The sequence below is a fragment of the Gossypium arboreum genome, chromosome 5 (assembly GCF_025698485.1).
Source record: "Gossypium arboreum isolate Shixiya-1 chromosome 5, ASM2569848v2, whole genome shotgun sequence".
Classification (NCBI taxonomy): domain Eukaryota; kingdom Viridiplantae; phylum Streptophyta; class Magnoliopsida; order Malvales; family Malvaceae; genus Gossypium; species Gossypium arboreum.
This window is the reverse complement of record NC_069074.1, coordinates 63,172,067-63,196,800: the sequence shown is the minus strand read 5'-3', so window position 1 is coordinate 63,196,800 and position 24,734 is coordinate 63,172,067. Positions and strand designations below refer to the sequence as shown.

General features: G+C 34.7%; 1 protein-coding gene across 2 annotated transcripts; it reads right to left on the bottom strand.

The window, feature by feature from the left end:
- Nucleotides 1-3,513: 3,513 nt before the first annotated feature.
- LOC108452465 (peroxisomal 2,4-dienoyl-CoA reductase [(3E)-enoyl-CoA-producing]-like) lies at nt 3,514-23,593 on the bottom strand. 2 transcript variants are annotated; one of them, XM_053028881.1, is made up of 6 exons: nt 23,234-23,593; nt 22,037-22,196; nt 21,768-21,937; nt 21,456-21,678; nt 3,812-4,105; nt 3,514-3,699 (listed from the first exon to the last, which is right to left on the bottom strand). In XM_053028881.1, the coding sequence occupies exons 1-5, from the start codon at nt 23,426-23,428 to the stop codon at nt 3,951-3,953; spliced, it is 903 nt and encodes a 300-aa protein (XP_052884841.1). In that variant the 5' UTR covers nt 23,429-23,593; the 3' UTR covers nt 3,514-3,699; nt 3,812-3,950. The 2 variants fall into 2 exon arrangements, with proteins under 2 accessions (XP_052884841.1, XP_017605747.1); XM_017750258.2 differs by lacking the exons at nt 3,514-3,699; nt 3,812-4,105 and adding an exon at nt 8,007-8,198 and having other exon boundaries at nt 23,234-23,589.
- Nucleotides 23,594-24,734: the final 1,141 nt, after the last annotated feature.

Genomic DNA, 24,734 nt, shown 5'->3' with positions numbered 1-24,734 from the left:
CTTTAATATATAATTGTTGTAAAAGTTTTCCATTTAATTAACTAAGATTTGGTTATGTTTTCATAATGTCTTTTCTTTAATTACAATATAATTTGCAATACTATTCAAAGTTGTATTTAGGAATCCAAAACTTTACCATATATATTATACCATTTTTACTAAATGCTATTATTAGTTCTTGCATTATGCTGGTTGAGGGTGAGTATATGCTCTGAAGTGTCTCACTTCCCCCAGGGTGGAGGTATTATTCTCAAGATGTCTTTACTTAATTTTAACCTCAAGTTTTTGTTTTTCTATTTCGAGGAGAGCCCAAAGGTATTCATAGGGTTTCAGTGGGAGCATCTAGGTGCGCCAAGTTAATGTTTTATAATTTAGCCTTGACCGGATTCAAACCCATTAAAGCCATCTTTTATGTTAAGGGTAAGTATCTACTTTGTAGTGTCTCACTCCTTCAACAGTGGATGTAGTGTTCCTAGAGTGTCTATGCTCGATTTTAACATCGGGTTTTTCTCTCCCTACTTTGAGGAGAGCCCAAAGGAGTTCTTGCATTAAGCTTGTAGAGAGCAAGTATTTGCTCTAGAGTGCCTCACTTCCTCAAGGGTGGAAGTATTGTTCCCGAGATGTCTATGCTCGATCTTAGCCTTGAGTTTTGGTTTTTATACCCTAAGGAGAGCTTAAAGGGGTTCAAGAAGTTTCAATGGAAGCATTTAGGTCCACCAAGAAAATATTTTATAATTTAGCCTTGGTGGGATTCAAACCCATTAAAGCCACCTTTTATGTTAAGGGTGAGTATCTACTTTGTAGTGTCTCACTCCCTCAACAGTAAATGTATTGTTCCTAAGGTATCTATACTCGATTTTAGCCTCAAGTTTTTCTCTTCCTACTCCAAAGAGAGCCCAAAGGGGTTCACAAAGTTTCAGTGGAAGTGCTTAGATCCACCAAGAAAATGATTTATGATTTGGACTTGGTGGGGTTTAAACTCATAAAAGGCGCCTTTTATTTTGAGGGCGAGTATCTACTCTAAAGTGACTCATTCCCTCAATGGTGGAGGTATTATTCCTGAGGTGTCTATGTTTGATTTTAGCCTCGAGTTTCTTTTTGCTTACTCTAGGGAGAGCCCAAAGGTAAAGGCAATTGATAAAACATTTCATTGGTGGACTTAAGTGCTCCCATCGAAACTTAATGAACCCCTTTGGCTTTCCTCATAGTAGGGAGAAAAAAAACTCTAGTTAAAACAGAGCAAAGACACCCTATTGAGGGAGTGAGACATTCCAAAGCAAATACTCACCCTTAACAAAGCTTAAGTTGTGAATTTAGTCCTTATACTTTAATTTGGTCATTTTTAATCCTTATACTATTTCATTTTTAAAATTTTAGTCTTGACTGCATGGCAACTATAAAATTTTTTAAATTAAGTTTTTCCATTTCCAAATTGTGATGCAACAACATATTATCACATTAATAATATTATGTCACCTTACTATTTTCACATATTATTTATAAAAATATCAATTAATGGATTTAGCATTGTCATTTATGTTAAGGTTAAAATAATATAAAGACTAAGAATGATTCAATTAGAGATAATGTCCTAAATCTACATTACATAAGTAATTGCGAATTTAACTTAACGAATTTAACTACTACAATTTGGACCAATATTGAATTTCAATATTTTAAAAGTATAAAGATTAAAATTAATCAATTTAAAAGTACAAAATTAAAGTTAATCAATTCAAATATAATGACTAAATTCACAACTATGCAAAATATCACCAAAATAATATTTGATACATTGCAAGTGGAGTTTTTAAACTCCACAAGCAAGGTTGGGGTAAAGACAAATATCCTGTAAGGTATAGTAATATATATAAAAGTGAGACATATGGCGAATTTTTAGTATTGCTTGTAAACTTAAAAAAATACACTATACAGTGTACCTAATACGAACTCTTAACTAAATTGCTATATAGAATTTTTTTGGCTTTTAAAGATAAAAAAAGAAAAAAAATTAGCAAAAGAGATGGGAAAGTGAATTACTTAGCAAAATGGTTGAAGTTGAAGGATCCAACTTCAAAGTCGGCACCTCCAGCTACTGTAGAGGTGTGCATGGGCTGGGCTAGGTCGGGTTCGGGTTCGGGCCAAGCCCATAAAAAAATTTCAGCCTATTTTCAAGGCCCGGGCCTGGGCCCGGCCCGAAATACGGGCCTAGAAATTTGTCCAAGCCTGGCCCAGAAAAAATGGTAGGCCCGAGCCTGGTCCGAGCCTGACCAGCCATATTAATTTTTTTTGCTTTTTTATTAAATAAAAATTTTAAAATATAATAAATCAAATACATTTAAAAACATAAAACAAATATTAAAACAAAAACAAATAAAAAATGAGACTAAAATAATTCTTAAAATAATACATAAATTAAAAATATAATAAAAAGTAATTATATTAAAATTGAAAAATTGAACAAATTAGAACTAAATTAAGAACCAAATTATATTAATAATAAAAGTTTTACAATATCAAAATAACATTAAAAAGAGTAAAGTAAAAGTACTAAAGTTACTTAAACTTAAAAATAATTTTTTTAAAAAAAATTAATATTAAAATCGAGTCGGGCCGGGCCGGGCCCAGGCTAAAAAAATCTTACCTGAGGCCCGACCCATTTCCTAAACGGGCCTCGTTTTTTGTCCAGACCCATTTTTCGGGCCTATATTTTTACCCAAACCCTCCCATTTTTTGGACGGGCCTTCGGGCCTGGCCGCCTGGCCCATGCACACCTCTAAGCTGCTGACTTCCATATAATTATATCCCTGCTCAAATACAAATTGGTAAAATATCATGAATTGTCCCCCCATATTTCATCAAATTTTCATGATAACAAATTGTAGTTACTTTTTTTTTTTCAGTTTGAATACAATATTAATATATTTCAAAACTTTGGTGGAACTACAAGTAAATATGACATTGGTTTTATTAATTTCTTCTTTTAAAAATTTGTCTTGAAATTTTGATAAAATTATGAGGGAACATTCATGACATTGTTCCATTTTTAAGTTTAAAGCATAGAAACAAGCCATTTTTTTTAGGTTATACTCAACTAAAAATAGAATAATATCACAAATGGTCCCACATAATTTTATCAAAACTTAAAGAAAAATATAGAATAGAAAAAATAATAAAATCAATATTATATTTACTTGCATTTCCTACGTAAGTCTAGGCTTGAAACCTATTAATATTGTATTGCAATTGAAAAATAAAAAACAATTAAGAGTAACTACAATTTATTATCATGAAAATTTGATAAAAAATGAGAGACTATTCATGATATTTTCCATTTTTCATTTGAGCAGAAAAACCAGTGATATGAAGCCAGCAGGTGTCGACTTTAAAGAATTTAACCATTTTATTAAGTAATTTACTCCCCGTCTTACTAAACATTTTTCTTATTTCATATGTAGAGAGATAAAAAAAGTCAATTTTTTTACCTAAATAATATATTAATTAAACTGCACGTGTGTAAATAAAATAGATTAATAAAATCAGAGTTTCATACAATTCTTTCTTCAACATATTATGCTTGAATATCTTCAATCTTAATAACATTCTATTTATATTTTCACCCGCATAGCGACTCTTCAAATTTTCACATGAATTGAAACAACTCATCAAATCTTGATTAAAGCAATCCAATTTTGTATCCTACGATAACAACGACAAGGTTAAAACAAAAGCATTGAGAAGGTAGATTGAAAGTAAAAGCTGAAATATGCGTAGGTTCCTTTAGTGTTGAAAGGAACTTAAAGGAACTTACTTTTTCCCTGTGTCGTTTAAGCTTGAGAAGACTTGGTAAAGCAGTTTCATTACTTATTTAACCACCATGAGAGGCCTTATTGAAATGTTCAGATATGAAACTATAGATTTTGCTATATGTTGAAGCATTTAGATGAACATTATAGCTTGCTGGTAGGAACTCCAACTGGTTTATCTCTAGATCTCTTTTCAATATCCCGAGACAGCTTCTTTACTCCCTCTTTTGGTATATGGCGAGGCTGGCTCAGCCAATGTCCTCCATCAACTACAAGGGTAGTGCCATTCACATATTTACCTTAAAAAAGTTCACATTCAAATGAATCAATAGCACAAAACTTCCCAGGAAAAGTATTAAAGATGGAAAAGCAACGGCAAGATGGGGGAAATATATGCTAATCGGTCATTAATGGTGACTTTAGGTGCCACTCAAATTTTACATTTCATCTTTTTGGTTTTACTTCTTTTTAGTGTCTCATCTATTCGACTGCAGCTTTTATCTTATATTATTAGTAAATACCTTATTGACTACATAAAAAATACCCCATGTTTTGACACTTGTGACTGACACATTTGATCATGGTGTGTGCCACGGCTCGCAGATTAAAACATGTGACCATTACGCATAAAACGTTCCATGGACTTATTAAATCAGACTTATTTGACCTGCTTGAACTGGCCTGACTCGTAAAATATATGAAGAAGCCCATCTACTTAAAGCCTTAGTGGTCCAGTAAAAACTCCAGTGAAATTAGAGTTACTAGGATAATTTATGTAAATCCTAAAGGATAAATAGAATTTAAATCCCTTAGGACTTTTATCTTGTAGATAGACACCAATTTTGATTGTCGATATAACTTAATTTGTACTATTGGATTTGGGAGAGCTTAACTATAAATAGAGACATTCCCTTTCATTTGTAGTAATCATTCAGTTGTAAACTTTCAAAATAATAAAATACTTTTGAAAACATTTACTCAAAAACTTGGTGTGTGCTATTTTTCTATGGCTTTTTATTCGTTTGTAGCTCCTTTTGTCTTTCAAGTTTCCTTCCGCTTTCCTTCGATGCCTTAGAGAATTTCTGTGAGGATTCTCACTTTTACAAGTGTTAGACTAATTTAGGCAGATTCGAAAATAAGAAATCACCTAAGGTAGCATGATTTGTTAGACTAAAGTTCTAAGCTCGTGACAATTGGTGTCTGAGCTAGTGTTCAAAGGCACCGATTGAGATTACGAAAGGAGGAGATGAGCAAAATGTCTCGATGAAAACCAATGGGAGGTATAAGAAAAATAACAGATCGAGGAATATGCTGTCGACTTTGAAAAGTCGAGCCACCAATCTCAAGAAACCCATGGATGATTTGAAAGAAACAATCGAGGTGTTTAAGGGACGCATTAATGAATTAGACTCGATGAGAGAGCAACTTAAGGACTGAAAGGAAAAGGCTTTTAGTGCTAATTGGGATGTGATGAAGGAGACCCTCAATGTCTCTATTGAAGACCAGATTGTGAGAATATCTAAGAGTAATGATGTTCTCAAGGCTTTGATCATGACTTTAAAAGAAGACGTTGAGGCAATGATGGCAAAAATTGAGGAGTTTGAGGGAGAGTTTGCTATGTGTAGAGCTACTGTAGGAAAGGGATGTTAGTTTCTATCCCTAAACAACGTAAAATGGATAACCCTAAGACAAAAGAGTTCAAGAGGATGAGGTTTATAAGAGACTTGAATAATTTTGTTTGAAGGATGGAACAATACTTTCGTGCGATAGACATCAAGGACGATGCCACTAACATAAACACTGCTGTAGTTTATTTTACTAATGCTGCTCTCTTATGGTGGTGTCATAGCTGCATAGACAATAAACGAGTTGGGACCACAATTGGAACTTGGGGAGTTCCAAAAAGAGTTGAGAAAACAATTTTACCCGCAATATACCGAGAAGGAGACTTAAGCTAAGTTGCATCGACTTATGCAACAAAGCACTATTATAAAGTAAATTTGAGAGTTTAATGAGTTGATGCTTCAAATTTTTGACTTGATTGAGAAGGTTACTACTAGTTTGAAAGAGTTTGAAGTCTTGGGTGAAGCAAGAGTTGCATCAATAAGGTATCACTAAGCTTATTGTAGTCATGGTCGAGGCGAAGTCCTTTATCAAGCTTGGACAAAGGAAAAACAAGTTTGTGTCTTCCAAACCCAAAGAGATGAGAAATGGTGGAGACCATAAGGTAGATGGAAGTGGCAATAGTGACAACAATAAAAATGGTGATAATGGGAGACCACATAAAAAGAAGTAGAAACCCAACAACAAACTGAATGAGCCAATGAAACATTTCTTTTGTGATGATCCACAAATGGTAAGGGACTGTCTAAAGAAATTTGTAATTTTTTCCATCGAAGGGGACAGTGAGCAAACAAAGCATAAATAAGGTTTGGTTCGATTGTTCATTCTATCGAAGCCAATAAAGTTAGAGAGAATAAGAAGCCAGTGAAAATTTTCTTATGTTGGGGGTCCGCATATGATTCGGGACTGTCTAGAGTAATCTAAGCTATCCACAATCATTAAAGAAAATGAAGCGGAGCCTGTTGAGAGTGAGGCTTTAAGACGAAGAGGAACCGGAAACAAAGAGTTGATAAATGTGGGCATAAACATTGTAGGTCAAAGAAGGAGTGATCTTGTTGATATGAAGGCATCAGACTTATTCATATCGAAAAAAGTCGTGGGTAAACTTGGTCTCTCATTTAGCAAATCGATCAATAAGATCAATACTGTTAATTCTAAATAGGTCTTAATTGTAGAAGTAGCACAAGGAGTTGAGCTATAGATCAGACAATGGAAAATCAAGGAAGACTTTGAGATAATACACTTAGATGATTATGATTTCGTGCTTGGCTTGAATTTCCTTGATAAGATTAATACTTTTTTATTCCCTTTTCCAATTACTTTTGTATCTTGGATGCTCGGCAACAATAATGCATTGTGTTGATAAGTTGAGACACGAGAGGTGAAACTAATGTATTGTCAACAATCCAGCTAATAAAGGATGTTTCGTGTGTTGGGAATATTTACTTGGTAGATCGAAGTGCTATGCATACCCTTTTGTAAATGCTAGAGAGGCTGAATACCAATGTGAAACTTGTTAAGCCATCAGTGGGGCTACCATTTATGAGATAGGTGGGTCATGCATCAGACTTTGTGGAAAAGGTAATGATACAAATTAGGCAATCAGATCAAGTAAACGTTATGAGCGTGGTACATCACAAACACTTATCTAATTTTTTTACATTACAACTTACCATTGGCTTGGTAAAAACATAAGAGCCCTTTTAAAGTAAGTAGGCTGAGAAGCTTACAAATTAGAGTTAGCAACAATACTCAAGTTTAAGTCGGTGCTAAATATGAGTGTGTCCAAGCTTATTATGCAGATCAAGGTAATCCCAATCAAGGCAAGACACAATGGAGGTAAGTAAGAGCGGTGACCTTTTACAATTGAGATGTACAAATGAGAAATACAATTCGAGTTAGGTGACAACAAATTATAAGCGAAGAAAAATGTTCCGAGGAGAGAACTACCCGAAAAAGATACTAGTTGAGAATCAGGCGAGACATCGGGATAGTTCTAAGACAAGTCAAACCAATGTCACTTCGAGGACACGATGAGGGTGTCACGAGAATGGGTTGGGGAAAATGTCACGGGCCGTGAATTATAACTCTTAACTATTGTGCACAGAATGTCCATATACTTATTAAATGGGGCTTATTTTGTAGCACCCCAAACCCGGCCCAGACGTTATGGCCGGATCTGAGATACCACATCGAAGCGTTCAAAACATTTTATATTATTGATCTAGAAAAACCTACTTAGTGTTTTAAAAGATAATTTCATTATAGGTTAAAGTGAATGGAAGCTGTGCACCAGGTAGGAAACCGGAAAAGAGGAGGTGAGTCTATCAGACTACTTAAGTACCAAGCTCCCTTCGGATCCAATCCTAGACATGCACACCGCCATTGCCACACCTTAACGTCATGTATTTTTCTAGGAAACCAATTTGATTAAGTCATTTTTAGGAAAAGTGATTAATTTTGGAAAATACTTTCATTGCGGAAGCTTTGCTTGTTGTCGTGTTATTTTGAAATCAATTGTTGTTGTTTTTTTTTTTGAAAACGCGCCCTAAAGCTATCCAATTTCAACAGTTAAAATAAGTAATACCTATCTTAGTAATACATATTAAAACCATCAAAAATAATTAAGCGGCCTTATTACATTTAAAAAACCCAAACCTCAACGTAAATAATAGAATGTCCAGTTCACCAGAAGAAAACCAAACTTTCAGAACGGGTGGCCACTCCGAATTCCCTCACAGCTCCAAGCACACTATGGTTGGGGATTTCCTACGTGGATGAAAATAAAAGGGGTGAGTTTGGGGAAACTCAGTGTGTAAGAAAAACCCATTCAAAGCCCAAGTCAGCTCAAGCCTATTGGGCCTAAGCCCATTCAGTAACATGGTACTGGACCGAGCCCTTTTCAGATTACAATAAACGGGCCTTAGCCCTTATTCAGATAATGATATGGCCCATCGCCCATTTCAAAATACATGCAATATCAATAACATATGCAAGCCCATTTGGGAGACTACTCAACCCACCAACCACTACACTCCACCGCATCAGCCCTACACTCCATGTGGGGAATAGCTCAACCCACTCAAATTTAACACTCCACAGATTGCAAATTTGCTTTGCTCGCTTATCGATAATTGAGGCAAAGCCTCCAAGACGTGGACAAGCCACTTTCAAGACTTCCTCCGTCAATATCCCAATCCCATGCATCGATAATAACAACATGGCATGCAGTAAATAACAACAGTCAAACATGCATTTAGGTCAATTTAACCTAGGGGTATTTCGGTAATTTATCTACTAGGGGTAAAACTGTAAATTTTCTACTTTTAAAGGTATTTCAGTAATTTATCTATTTTAGGGTTTTTCATGCATAGTCCTACTTTTCACGTACTAACAGAATCACGTACCGAGGGTTCTTACCGAATTGGGCTCGTTGGCTCATCATTCCAATTTTGGCCCATTAAGCCCAAAAATATCGAGGGCACAGAAATCATGCACTTTGCAGTCCAAATTTTGTAGCTTACCAAAAACATTAATCGATTTACCTCACGAGCATTCGCACACTCGCAAATCTACAAAATACCGATTTTCGACATTTCAGCTTTTCGACTTTTGCCGATCCAGACTAAGAAAGAGGGTGTTAGTTACACACCTGTTTGCGACGATATGCTGACGAGATCCACATACGACCGCCTACAATTGGATTACTAACACGTTAATCTAACTATTCAAATACAAACTACGTATTAACGCCTTACAATATTCAGCCAACCACACCTACAGATCATAGTAAGCTTATAAGAAATCAATAAGCAACTCATTAACAAATTTTTGTCAATGTTTACCACATAATCATAATCTCACTGCAAGCTGTCTTCCTGAACAACAGTTACTAAATCATTTATAACTGGAGCTATGAAACTCCAAATCAAGTGCCGTTAATTTTCCCTGAAAATAGACTCATATATCTTATATCCATAAAATTTTTAGAATTTTTGGTTTGGCCAATCAATACCAAATTTTTCTCAAATTTTCGCATGTTTCACTGTTTGACTAATCTGACCACTCTTCATTACGAATCAAATTTCTCATTGTACAGAATTCAAAATATATTCTCGTTTATTCCATTTGAAACTAGACTCAACAAGCTTTAATTACATAATTTATTCACCTTCTAACTCTTCTCTAACAATTTATGGTGATTTTCCAAAATCACGTTACTGCTGCTGTCCCAAGCAGATTTATTACCAAATCACTCTTTCACACATAACTTGCATGCATGTTATTTAAACATGTATATCACCAATCAGTCATCACATATCTATGATTTTACTGAAGTATAATCTCCATTTCATCATTTTAAAGCACAACATATTAGCCTATTTTTCCCTTTAACATCTAAGGCACATGCATGCTCATTTGTTTGGCTCAACTTCACCTATCTTCCATTTTTCATCAAAAGAACATGAAACAACAACTATTTCCTTCATTTTAATTCATGACTAAATGCTCACAACACAACTAAAAACCAAAATATGCTTCAAGAGTTAAGGTAGAATCAAGAACTCATGAACCTCAAAATAAAAGCAAACTACCATGAACTTACCTTCAATTTTCTTCCCCAAGTGACCGAACATTCAAGAGCTTTCTCCTCTCCTTTCTCTTCTCTAACTTTAAACTATGATAAACAAAGATGGACAAAACTTTGTTCTTTTCACCCCCTTTTTTTTTAATAAAATTTCATATTTCATCCATTTAATTCTTTAATTCAAAAGACATGAAATGTCCATCATGGAACATTTACCTAAACCATTATCATGAAACATTTACCTAACCCATTATCATGGAATATTTACCTAACCTTTTATCATGAAACATTTACCTAACCCATTATCAATTTTTATCAATTTGTACCATAAATTATGGATATCAAGTGCACATATTGTCTACAACAACATGATGGCTGACCACTTCATATAAAATGGGAGGTTTGTCATGCAAATCCTCCTATTTTGCACTCCTATTTATTTGGCCACTTCAATTTAGCCTATAGCATTTTCAAACATTTTCACATAGGTCCTATTTCATAATTTCACTCACAAATGACAAAATTAAAGCATGAAATTTTGCCAACATTCACAGAATTCCCGAAAATTTGGGCGTTACATATTTGTCCCGCTTGAGCTGGTCTGACTCGTGAAACATATGGAGAACCCCATCTACTTAAAGCCTCGGTGGTTCAATACGAACTCCCATAAAATTAAAGTTACTAGGATAATTTATGTAAATCCTAAAGGATAAATATAATTTAAATTCCTTAAGACTCTTATCTTGTTGATAGACACCATTCTTGATCGCTGATGTAACTCAATCTGTACTGTTAGATCTTGGGGAGTTTAACTATAAAGATGCCTTCCCCCTCATTTGTAATAACTCAATTGTAAACCTTTAAAGTAATAAAATACTTTTGAGATCATATACTCAAATAGTTGGTGTGTATTTTTTTTATGTTGTTTTTTCTTCATTCATAGTTTCTTTTGTCTTTCGAGTTTTACCTTATAGAATTTTTGCGAGAATTTTCACTTTTCCGAGAGTTAGGCTGACTTAGACGAATTTGAAACTAAGAAATCTCCTAAGGCTGCATGATTTGCCAAACTAAAGTTCTAGCCCCGGGACATGAGCATGATCCTCTAAAACTATGAAAAACAAAACATTTTAAAAAATTGAATACACCCATATCCAACATTCATCCTAAACCTGAATGACATAGTTTCTTATTCAAATAAAAGGCAAAGAAAGAGACTATTGATAAAATAAACACAAAAAGAAAAACTGATTTCCTTGTGTACCCTATTGCAATTCGCTGATAACTAACCACACTAACTCATACAACAGTTAAAACTCCATTTATTAAACTTCAATCATAATTTATTAGTTAACAATTGATACAACACTAATATTTCTATATTTCATAAAGAGGATACTACTATTGCACCCAGAGCATAGAAATTAAATCCAATAAAGAAGTAATTTTATCTTTTTTATTACTATAGGTTAGTGATATACCATAAGAATAGAAGGGTGAGAAAATTAAAACAATTATAGAAAGTATCAAAGTTATGAGGAGAAAACTAAGTTGCTCATATATATAGAAGAATATGTAAATGCAAAAGCCATACAACTAAGTACAAGTCTCACAGGCTACAAATCAAAGCCTGTGACCAATGCACAAAGAGTGTCTCATGGAAGTCAATTGATTAAATGAGACTCATTTGACCCGTTTGAACTAACCTAACTCATGGAACATATGTAGAAACCGATCTACTTGAAGCCTTGGTGGCCCAATGAAACACTCTAGTAAAACTAGAGTTACTAAGGTAATTATTGTAAATTCTAAAAAATAAAGATGTACAGTGTTTAAATCTCTTAGGACTCTCATATTATAGATAGATGCAAATCTTAACCGTCGATGTAACTCAATCTGTATCATTAAATTTGGGGAAGCTTAATTATAAACAGAGATATTCCCCTCATTTGTAATCACTTAGTTGTAATCCTTCAAAATAATTGAATACTATTGAGAATATTTACTCAAAAACTTGGCTTTTCTTGTGGCATTTTCTGTTCTTTTTCTACTCTTTCGTTTGAATTGCTTCCACTTTATTTTTGGTGTTTTGGAGAATTTCTATCGAGAATTCTCACTTTGCAAGAGTTAGGTTCACTTAGGCGGATTTGAACCCAAGAAATCGCCTAAGACCGCACGAATTGTAAGACGAAAGTTTTAACCCCGTGATAGTTGGTATCTGAGCTAAGGTTTCAATGGCACCGATCATGATAATGAAAGACGTAGACAGACAGGTTGAGTCAATGGAGACCCGTGGGAGGGCCAGGAAAGCTAGTCGATCGAGAAATATGTTATCAGCTTTAGAAAGTCAAGTTGTCAATCTTGAAAAGTCCATGAGGGATATAAGGGACATGCGAGGTAGTTGAGGAACGAACTGCAAAGTTGGACTCGATAGAAGAGCAACTCAAAGAAAGCATACTGGAGTCTTTCTCAATTCCAATATGGAAAATATAAGAGGGGTGCTCCAATTCCACTGCAAATAAGCTGGTAGTAAGGGACAATGCTCTCGAGGCTATGGTGATAACTTTGAAGGAGGAAACTAAGGTCACGATGAGAGTTTTAAGCACAAGAATTGAGGAGCTCAAAGAAGAGCTTGTTGTGTCCCAAGCTGTCGTGGGTAAAAAGGTGTTAAGTGCAACACTAAACAATGAGATAGAAGTTCCCAAACTGAAAAAGTTTAAAGAGCAAGGTCCACAAAAGAGGTGAATAACTGCTTGTGATAGATAGTGCAATAGTTTATGTCATGGGCATCAAGCATGATGATGTTAAGGTAAATACTACTACTAGATATTCCACTGATTCCATTTTTTTTATGGTGGCAGTGTAAATCTACAGATGAAATGTGTGGTTAGGCCACAATTGAGACTTAGGAGGAGTTTTGAAAAGAGTTAAAGGATCAATTTTACCCATAACATGCCGAGAAGAAATTACGTCGGTTCTAGCAATAAGACACAATTCGGGAATATGTGAAGGAATTTAATGAACTAATACTCCAAATCAATAATATAAGGGAGAAAGAAGTATTATTCTATTTCATAGATGAGTTGTAGTCATGAATTAAACATGAATTTGAACGTCAAGAGGTCCAAGAATTTTTTAAAGCCATGATCGTGGTAGAGTCCTTAATCGAGTTTGTTCTGAGGAAAGCCAAGTTTGAGTTTTCCTAATCCAAGGAGAAAAGGTAATGATGGGGAAGATGAAATGCAAGTTGAGTGTAATAATAATGGTGGTACTGAGAAACTACGAAATGGAAAGGTAAGCCCCAACAACCCAAAAGAGAAAAAAGAGCGAGATACATGTGGCGATCCGTATATGGTAAGGGACTGTTCGTAACGATCCATGTTTTCTGCCATCAAAGGGGATGATGAGCTAAAAAAGAAAACACCCATAAAGCTTCATTAGATCGTGAGTGGTGTCGAAGCCAAGAGATCAAAAGAAATAAGAAGAAGCTAGTGAAGTACTTATGATGTGGTCCGCATAGGATGTGGGGCTGTTTGGAACAATCTAAGTTGTCTGCAGTTACTAAAGAAGAGAAAGTAAAGTCCAATGAGAGTGGAGCTTTAAATCTTATATCAATAATACTCAATTTTGCTAAAGCGAAAAGAGGGATCCCAAGTAGAAAGAGTTGATAAGTTTAAATCTTCCAAACCCAAAAAAGAAGGGTAATAGTGGGAGAGATGAAGATAGATAAATTGGGAACGACAATGGTAATGGTGGCAATAGGACACCACAGAATGAAAAAGGGAAACCTAAAAACAAATCAATGTAAAAGAAATGTGAGATACAATGTTTCTTATGTTGTGGTTCGCATAGAGTGCAAAATTACCCATAACGATCTAAGTTCATTGCAATCAATAAAGAAGCGGAGCCAAATATTGAGGTTTTAAAGCTTGGGTCAATTATACTCAATTCTACAAAAGAGCGAAGAGAGGTCACAAGAAAAAATATTATTAATGTTTGTGGACATCAACATCGCAAGTCAAATGAGAAGTACTCTTGTTGATATAGAAACATCTGATTTGTTCATGCCAAAAAAAGGTAAACTTGGTTTCATAGTTTGCAAGACAACTAGGAGGATTAAGACTATTAATTCCAAAAAGGTTTCAACTATAAGAGTAACACAAAAAGTTGAGCTACAAATTAGTTAGTGGAAAGAAAAAGAAGACTTCGAGATAATTCATTTAGATTATTATGACGTTATTCAAGGCTTAACAAAACTGTCGCTTTCTTTTGTTACTTTTACCAATTTCATGTGTATTTTGAAAACTCGAAAAAAATAATGCATTGTGCTGAGAAGTTAAAAATATGATAAGTGAATCCAAGAAACTTTTGACATTCTAGTTAGCCAAGGATGTTCTGTGCAATGAGAACATTGACTTGGTAAATCGTAATACTAAGGAGACCCCATTGGAAATGCTAAAGGTGCAACAAATCGACACAAAACCTATTGAGTTATCAATAGGAATACCACCTATGAGAGAGATGGGTTATACATTAAACTTCATGGGGAAAGAAGTGATGCACACTAAGTAATTAAACAAAGTAAATGTTGAACGGGATACATCTTAAACACTTATTCAGTGTTTTTCATTATGACTTATTGTTGGCTTGGCAAAGACATAAAGTACCTTTCAAAGCTCTAAAATAGATAAGTCGAAGGGCTTACAAAACAAAATTAACGACAATACTTAAGGGTAACCTAGTGTTTAATGTGGACATGTCTAAGCCTATTCATGAGGATCAAGGGGATCTTAATTGAAACAAGTTACAATGGGGCAAGATGTTGGATATTAGAGTGGAGACAATAGAATTGAAGACTTATATGGAAATAAACAGTACACTTCGAGGTACGGATGATGCTTTCCAAAGAGAACTATTTTCCTCCACATAAAGTTGCTAGAGGGTTAAGACAAAGGTCCTCTTGGGATACAATGAAGTTTTGAATTTCCTTTGATTAGAAAAATATAGGAATTCACTAACTTTTACTCTAGTTTTTGAAAATAAGATTGATTGTAATTGTATATTTTGTGGGTACCATAATACCTCTATTTATATGTACTCAATGAATACAATTTTAAAAAGCCACAACCCTTCATATTGGACATACTTCTTAAGAGAAACATGTCCCATAGAAATGTATCCATTGGATGATAAATCATCACTTTTAATTTGAATAGTGCTTATGAATAATTAAACTTGTAAGATGATAAATCATCACTTTTAATTTGAATAGTGCTTATGACTAATTAATTTACAATATATAATTTCCAACAATCCCCTATTAGATTGCGAATTATAGAAAATAAGTACACAACGATAATGCATAAAGAAGGGTGTCCGTAGATTGAACCTTCCTTTAGTACAAACTCTCAGAGTATCAACAAAGTGAATGGTGGCTAGTCGCTTAAACCATCACTCTCAAAGTTAATACCAAGAAAATTTCACACATAATCGTAAAGTATTAGAGTAAGAGTTTAATTTGCTTTAGCACCATTATGACCATATGCTCATCCCGTTTCATGAGCATGTACGAGAGAAAACCATAAAGAAAATCTCGTTGAAGTGACACCACTTCATGTCCATAAAGGTGGATTTCATGACAATTAATGTTCATCTATTAAGAGTAAAACTCATCCTTCTAAAATATAAACACTAAATCTTGATCTTTAGTGTACGTTGTCATTCGATAACTTGTTATTACCCTTTGAACCTTGAAACTAACTTTTGGCTAGAATAAGGTAGGGTTTCCATTATCAATGACATGATTAAAATGGTTTTAACATATGTAACAGTTATCACACCGTCCCTAATCAATTGTCTCACATACTCATGTCTCAAACTTATATGTCTAAACTTTCCATTATACATCTTATTGTACGCTCAAGACATGGTAGATTCACTATCACAATATACGAAAATAGCAAACCTACGTTGTGCCTACAACTTAATATCTAGCAAGAGATCACTTAGCCATTCCACTTCCTTGCCAGTAGCTGCTAAGGCTATAAATTCAGTTTCTATAGTTGAATGTGATATGCAAGTTTGTCTATTGGATGCTCAACTAATGGCTCTACCTCTAATTGCAAAAATCCATCCCGATATGGACTTATTGTCACTTAGACTTGTAATCCAACTTGCATTCGAGTAACCTTCTAGTACTGCAGGATAATCGCTATAGAATAATCCCAAATTTTTTGTTTTCTTAATATAGCCAAAAATTCTACAAATCCCTTTCTAATGATAGGTACGAGGACAATTTTTAAATCTCGCTAATTTGTACACAACAAATGCGATATCAGGTCTAGTACAATGCATTGCATATATTAGACTTCCAATTGCGCTGACGTATTCAAGTTGCGGTATAGCCCTTCCATTATTCTCACTTAACTTGAAGTTCAAATCGTATGGACTTTTCGAATCTTTAATATTCAAGTGTTTAAACTTTTCCAATACTTTCTCGATGTAGTGAGATTGACTTAGTGTAAAGCCCTTTTCATGTTTTTTCACCTTTATACCTAGAATTGTATCTACCTTATTGAGATCCTTCATTTTAAATTTTGAGGCTAGATACTCTTTGGTCTCACGAACACCTTCCATGTTCGTACCAAAAATTAACAAATCGTCTATATAGAGACAAATAATTACACCACACCTATCAGTGAATTTAGTGTAAATACATTTATCCGCACTATTATGTAAAAAACTATATGATAAGATAATCGAGTCAAATTTCTCATGCCACTGTTTAGGCGCTTGTTTTAAACCATATAATGACTTGATCAACTTACACACCTTATGTTCATTCCCAGGAAGCACAAAACCTTTTGGTTGCTCCATGTAGATTTTCTCTTTGAGATCATATTCAAAAAAGTTGTCTTAACATCCATTTGATGTACATGTAACTTGAAGTGTGCTCTCGGCGAATATGGTATCTCAGGCTGAAGCTGATCAGACAATTTTACCTTATCGTCTTGGACCTTCGAAAGTTTTATATTGTCAAAGATGGAACTCGCTTTTTTACTGGATAGATGCAAGTGCTATAATAATTCGAATGGAGGTCATCCTAACCACTAGTGCATAAGTGTCAAAATAATCTAGGTCTTCTTTTTGCCTAAACCCTTTAGCCACCAACCTAGCCTTAAAGGTTGGAGAACCCCCTGTTGGAGTATTCTTCCTTTTAAACACCCATTTACACCTAATAGGCTTCGATCCTTGAGGAAGATAAACTAGAACCCAAATATTGTTGGATAATATTGAATCCATTTCATCATTAATTGCCTCTTTCCAAAATGCTGCATCCCTAGAAGTCATGACTTCACCATAATATTGTGGATCACTATCCACATTAAACATTATAGGGATATTCCTAATTACGGATTCTCTATTTCCCTCAATAAGGAATGCTAGAGATTGCGAGGAAATGAAATCAGGACCAAAGTCTTTTACTTTTCTCACTCTTTGACTTTTCCTTGGCTCCGTATCCTTATTATCACAAAGACTTCTTTTGGTTTGATCACTTGAGATCATTGGTTGATATTTTTTGTCGAATCTGTTAAATCATTGAAAACCGTATTTTCAATGACTACAACATCTATTTTTCAATTATCGTATTTGACACTGAGTCAAGAACACAATAAGCCTTAGAGTGTTTGACATATCCAACGAATGCACACTTGACGACTCTTGGACCTAACTTTGTTCTTTGTTGGTTGGGAACTCTATAGTAAGCCAAACACCCTCACACTTTGAAATAATCTAAGTTTCGCATCCAACCCTTCTATAACTCATATGGAGATACTTTAAATTTTCTTGATGGTATTCTATTAAGAATATAACACGCAGTCAATAATGCTTCACCCCATAGATTATATGGAAGTTTAGTATTTAACAACATCGAGTTAACCATATCTACTAAAGTACGGTTCTTTCTTTCTGCCAAACCATTTTGTTGTGAAGTATAAGGCGCAGAACACTCATGTACCACACCCTGTTCCTCACAAAATATATTAAATTTATTTGAAAAATATTCACCACCTCTATCACTACAAAGCACTTTGATTTTCTTACTAAACAAATTCTCAACCTTATTTTTAAAACGTTTAAACATATCAAAGGCCTTGTCTTTACTTCTCATGAGATACACATAAGTAAATTTAGAGAAATCGACTATAAAAGTGATAAAATATCATTTTCACCTATTATTAGTGTTCCATTTAATTCACAAATATTGGAATAAATTAAATCTAACACTTGTGAATTCTTTTCACACTTATTAGGAAATGGCTTCTTGGTAATTTTTGACTGAATACAAATTTCACATTTATCCTCAAACTCATCATTACTTAGATTTAGATAACCATTCTTTTACATATATTATAAAGTTTTAAAACTAAAATGTACAAAACGCGCATGCCACAAAGGATAAGATTCAACAATATAAAAAGAAGAATTAACTTTATTCATATCAATGCTCAACTTGAACATACCCTCATTACAATATCCTTTTCCTACATATATATCACCTTTAAGCAAGACAAGCTTACCAGATTCCAAGATAATCTTGAACCCCTTGTTACATAAAATACTTGCAAACACTAAATTCTTTCTCACATTGGAAACATGCAACACATTAGTCAAAGTCAGTTTCTTCCCAAATGTGAAGCTGAGTTCCACTATCCCTTAACTGAGCACCTTAACTGATTGATAGTTGCCCCATAAGCACTTTATGATTTGCCACTAGTTCATAACTCTTGAATTCTTGTCGGTCATTACACACATGGACAGTAGCTCCGTAGTCGAGCCATCAATTACAAGACTTATCATTCATGGCTATGTTGAGTTCAGTAATCCTACCAATCTCCAAATTTTTTATCCCTTCCAAAATCATGGCCATTAAGTCAATGCTCTCCACCATATTGGCTTTGAAAGTTGTGGCATCTTGCTTCTTTTTTAGAAGTCTGCAATCCTTAATATAGTGTCATTTCTTATTATAATTATAACAATTGCGAGTTTTTTCTCTTCTTGTCTTGCACGTCCTTGGTCTCGGATGTGACCTTTCGCTTACCATTTCGAGAGTTCTTGGACTCGTTCACATGGTTCACTTTAGAACTTTGGGGAAGATACATCGTATCACGCTTCTGAGTTTCCTCTTCAATACGCAAATGCCTAAGTATTTTCTCCATAGTAAAGTCCTCTGCCATATGCAAAAGTTTCTTCCGATAATTGGTCCAAGACGAGGGTAACTTCGAGATGATAGCCCTAACTTGTAACAATTTTGGAATAACAACTTTCAAATCACGAAGCCTGCTTACAAAGACTTGTAATTCATGGACTTGATCCATGACCGGGATACTATCGAGTATTTTGAATTCGAAATACTTCATCATAAAAAAATTATCAGTACCTTGTCAATTGGTGTTGTATTTCTCTTCAAGAGCTTTCCAAATTTCCACCGAGGATTGCATCGACATGTAAAGATCATACAATCGATCAGACAAGTTGTTGAGGACATATCTTTAACATGTGAAATTGTCTTCTTCGCGCTTCTTCTTGAGTTCAGCTACTTTTACAATTTCCTTGAAATTTACATTGGGGGCGAGATCCTCTACGGGTTATAGGTTTGGATCTAGAACGTACGCCACATTTAAGACAGTAAGAAGGAACATCTTATCCTTCCAACGATTAAAGTTTGAACCATCAAATCAGTCAAGTTTCACAAACTCTTAGTTTATCACTTTGAACGCGGTGTTAGCCTCCGTCGCCATCTCCAAAATTAGTTCTCTTTGATTGTTGGATATTTGAGTGGAGACGATAGAATCAGAGACTTATATGGAAATAAACAATGCACTTCGAGTCGCAGATGACACTTTCCAAAGAGAACTATTTTCCCCCACACAAAGTTGATAGAGGGTTAAGAAAAAGGTCCTCTCGAGATACAACGAAGTTTTGAATTTCCTTTGATTAGCAAAATCGAGAAATTCCCTAACTCTTACTCTAGTTTTTGAAAATAAGATTGATTGTAATTGTATATTTTGTGAGCACAATAATGTCTCTATTTATATGCACTCAATGAATACAATTTTGAAGAGCTACAACCCTTCATATTGGACATCCTTCTTAAAAGAAACATGTCCCATGGAAATGTATCAATTGGATGATAAATCATTATTTTTAATTTGAATAGTACTTATGAATAATTAAATTTGTAAGATGATAAATCATCACTTTTAATTTGAATAGTGCTAATGAATAATTAATTTGGAATCTATAATTTTCAACACAAGAAAGAGTGGTGGTCTCTTTTAATCGAGATATACAAAGTAGAGAAACAGTTTAAGTTAAACGACGACAGAAGTATAAGACGAGGCAAATGTTTCGAGAGAAGGAACTACCCAACAAAGAGACTAATTAAGAATCGACTGAGGTATTAAGGCAGTTTTGAGACGAGTAACACCAATATCATTCTGAGGATGCGACGAAAGCCTCTTGAGAATAAGAGGAAGAATGTCATGGGCTACGAATTAAAAGCCATGAGCATTGCGTACAAAATCATAGAAATCAATTGATCAAGTGAGACCTATTTAACTCACATGAATTGGTCTGATTCATTGAACACATACAGGAACCCATCTACTTGAAGCCTTAGTAACCTAATGAGACACTCCAATAAAACTAGAGTTACCATGGTGAATATTTTGTAGCCTAAAGGATAATATTATATAGTATTTAAATCTCTTGACACTCATCTTGTAGAAAGGTTTTAATCTCAATCATCAATGTAATTTAAATTGTACCACTGGATCTGGGAAAACTCAACTATAAATAGAGATCTTCCTCCTCATTTATAATCATCCCATTATTGAGTAATACAACATATTTGAGAGCATTTAATCAAACACTTTTGTAAATAGTTTTCTTGTGGCTTTTATGTATGGTTGTTGTTTCTTTGTCTTTGAGTTTGCTTTCGCTTTATTTCGGTCCCTTAGATAATTTCTTTTGTAAATTCTCATCTTTCAAGAGTTGGACTAGCTCATGTGAATTTGAAGCTAAATTTTTACCTAAGGCAACGCAATTTGGAAAGTTAAAGTTCTAGCCCCGTGATACAAGCATCTGGATATGTTGAGCTTAGGCATATTGAAGCTAATATTGAAAAAAAAAAAAGAAAAGAAATTGAACTTTCATATAGAATTGATTATTTTACGGGCAAGAAAAAATGGATTATATGCACTGAAATGTTCCCAACTGAAATTTAAATATGAAATATCCATAAAGAAAAAAAAAATGATGCAGTTTATAATACATCATTCCATTAATATGCGAATTAAGATTCAGTTCTAAGGTATATAATTTGTAGAGGTATTGGTAAATGGCAATAAGCTAGAATAGGGAACAAAGTAACTCACCAGCATCAGAAGCAAGGTAGAGAGCCGCCATAGCAATATCCCATTTTTCCCCTATCTTATACAGAGGCATGACCTCTCGAGTTTTGCTTTTAATCTCATCCGGTACTAGTTTACTCATGCCAGGAGTATCACCAATAGGACCTGGGGCGATACCATTGACTCTAATATCATAGTCAGTTCCCCACTCAAGTGCCAAGTTTCTAGTAATGCTATCAACGGCTGCCTAACATAATGAAACTCTAGAAATAAGCATAAATGAAGAGTAAAACCTTGGCTGCAGAGACATTGGAGGAAGAAGTTTATATGACAAACCTTGGCTGCGGCGACATGTATTTGGTACCAAGAAGCTGTGTAGTGTAAAGTAGCAGTAATATTCAAAATTGATCCACCCCTAGATGAGTTCCTTCCATGTCCTCCCTTTTTGAGATACTTGAGTGTTTCATGGCACATTGTAAATGTGCCGACTGAATCAATATCTATAACTGGATGTGCAGGTAAGAACAAATACATTTAGCTAAGTTGTTTACAATATGATTAGAACCGAAATAACCCTGTGGGCATTGCAAACCTTATCAAATTACCGGTTCTAAACCCATTAGGGGATAAATCCTCAGCAGACACAAGAAAATTGCCAGCAGCTGCATTCACAAGAATGTCGAGGCAGCCAAAATTCTTGACAGTTGATTCAACCACTCTTCTTGCGTCTTCCTGCTTGCGAACGTCCCCCTCGTAGCCAACAGCCTTCACAAAAAATTGAAAGTAAAATGAAATGTCTGTAACATTCAGCAGAAAGTACAAAACCAGCATGCAAACATTTACTGGATCAATAACAAAAAACAAAGCAGCAAGCTACTGATTCAATTGAATGCTTGTATCATCAGAAACTTGGAGGTGCAACAAAGTGAGAACTGAGCATCCAAAGAATTGTGCAGTGCGTTAAGTTTATATATCTCGTCATAAGCCTTATCTTCTGATTCATATTTTTTTTCTTCTTCCATTATTAATCATACTGGTGAACAATCTGTCTTTTCAGGAACCAAACAAGTACAATTTGACCGGCTCTTAAACTACAACGAAATCAACAGTGCATGTAACACTGAAAAAGACAAACAATTGGTATCAGGAATCAATTAACTAATTAAAACTAATTGTGTATGTGTATATATTATGCATGTGAAAGTTTCACATTATGTATTGAAGCTGATTTATACGTAACATGTGATTGAAGAATGGAAAAGGAAAAAGAATTGATGGGGCGAATACAAAGTACAAACAAAGATGGCATAGTTTTTGACAATTCCTGGCTTCTAACTCTATGCATATGACATCATATAAGATGATCTTGTACAATATGTGGTGTTTGGTTTTTTCCAATAATTCATACTATTTTTTTTTTTATAGATGACACATACCAAGGAGAATTAATTGATGACTTATAAGATAAGCAACAAGACAAAACAAAATTAAAAATTTAAGATAAATGAACTAAGTCCCAAGGAAAAGGGACACTAATTTGAAAATCAGGAGCTCAAATTGGTTTTCATGGGATCAGATAAGACCACTTCCCACATTGGAACTGAAGATCATATATTTGGGGGAAAAGAGATTAATTGAATTCAGAGGAAAAGAACATGGATCGAGTCTTGGGTTGCATGTAAATCATAAATATAATGAATCCAGAGCTATTGATTCATGCAATTCTCATAAATATAATAAAATAAAAGAGACCGAAGTGAATTGAGATTGGAGAAAATAGAGGAATGGTGATGAGAATATACATTAATTCCAAGGGAGTGAAGAGAAGAGACAGCAGCATCAAGGACTTGTTTGCGTCGACCCATTATGGCTACTGAAGCTCCATGTTTCCCAAATTGTGTTGAAATCTCAAAACCAATGCCCGACCCTCCTCCTGTGATCAAACAAACCTTTCCTTTCACTACATCTGCCTTGTATGGTGACTCCTCCTTTGCCATTTCCCGGCCTTCTCTATATCTCAGTTCTTTCTTTCTTTCTCTTTCTCAATGTTTCAATCCAAACCAAACAATGGAAAGTTAAAACCCCAGTTTCTATTTCGAGAACAAGCACTAACAACCCAAAATTTGAAAAAAGTCACTAATAAATTTTAAATAAATCATTAATATTTTTATAACATTAATAAGTTTTGGTTTCATTGAAAGTTGATGTCGAAATTTTCGATGGGGGTACTTTGAGTATTATTTGCATTGTTGTTGATAAACTTGATTCATTGAGTTATTGAATGATCATTTTAGGCTTCGGAACTTCTCGTCATTGTCACTACTTTGAAATCGTCACAGGTGCGTATCAGAAACCTTAGATTTTGCAAGTTTTGTCGCCGGAAATGGTGGCTATCAACGCCTCACAGCCAGGCACACGGGAATGTGACTAGGCCGTGTACTCTACACAGGCGTGTGGTAGGTCGTGTGAACGAACGTGTAAATCACTTTTTATCAAATTAAGACCACACAGGCATACGTTTAGGCCGTGTGTGACCATTTTAGTGCAAGGTTCACATGGCCAAGGACATGGGCGTGTGCTTAGGCCGTGTAACTCACTGTTTAAGGTATAAAACCACACGGTCACGGACTGTGCCCAGGTCGTGTAACTCACTGTTTGTGCTTAAAAACCACACGGCCAAGGCACAAGGGCGTATGCCTAGGCCGTGTGGTAGGATATTGGATCCGAAAACTATTTTTGAGGCTGAGAAGGACGCTAAACTCTGATATTGGTTTCCTTGATATGCGAATGACCAAATTTGCTTATACGGGACTGACCTATGAATCACATACTTGAATATGCACTATAACATCACTCTATTATTGAACTATTTTATTAATTATGTACTGTATCAAAATTGCTAAACTTGTGATACGGATTATTGTATTTTGCATTAACATGTGGTGGGAGATTGTGAAGAAGAAGGAGAGTCTGTATTGAAACCGTGTCCATGCCACAATAAGCATCACTTTGATTTTGGCACTTGTTGCACATTGAACTAGCAGCTAAGCTGCATTTCTATGAAAGTGTCATTGAACACTTTAAAGGTGTGCAGGGATGGATGGGTATTAAATGTCCATAGTGGTGTGTTGGGATGACCGAAGTTGGTGTGTAGAGGATGAAAATAGGAACATTGCATCTGAATTTTATCTAAGCTATGTCTGAACTGGAATAATACATGTATTCATATGCAACATCTCTGTTCTGAACCTAGATCAGATATGCTTCTAAGATGAACTGAATCTCTGAATTGGAAATTCTCTA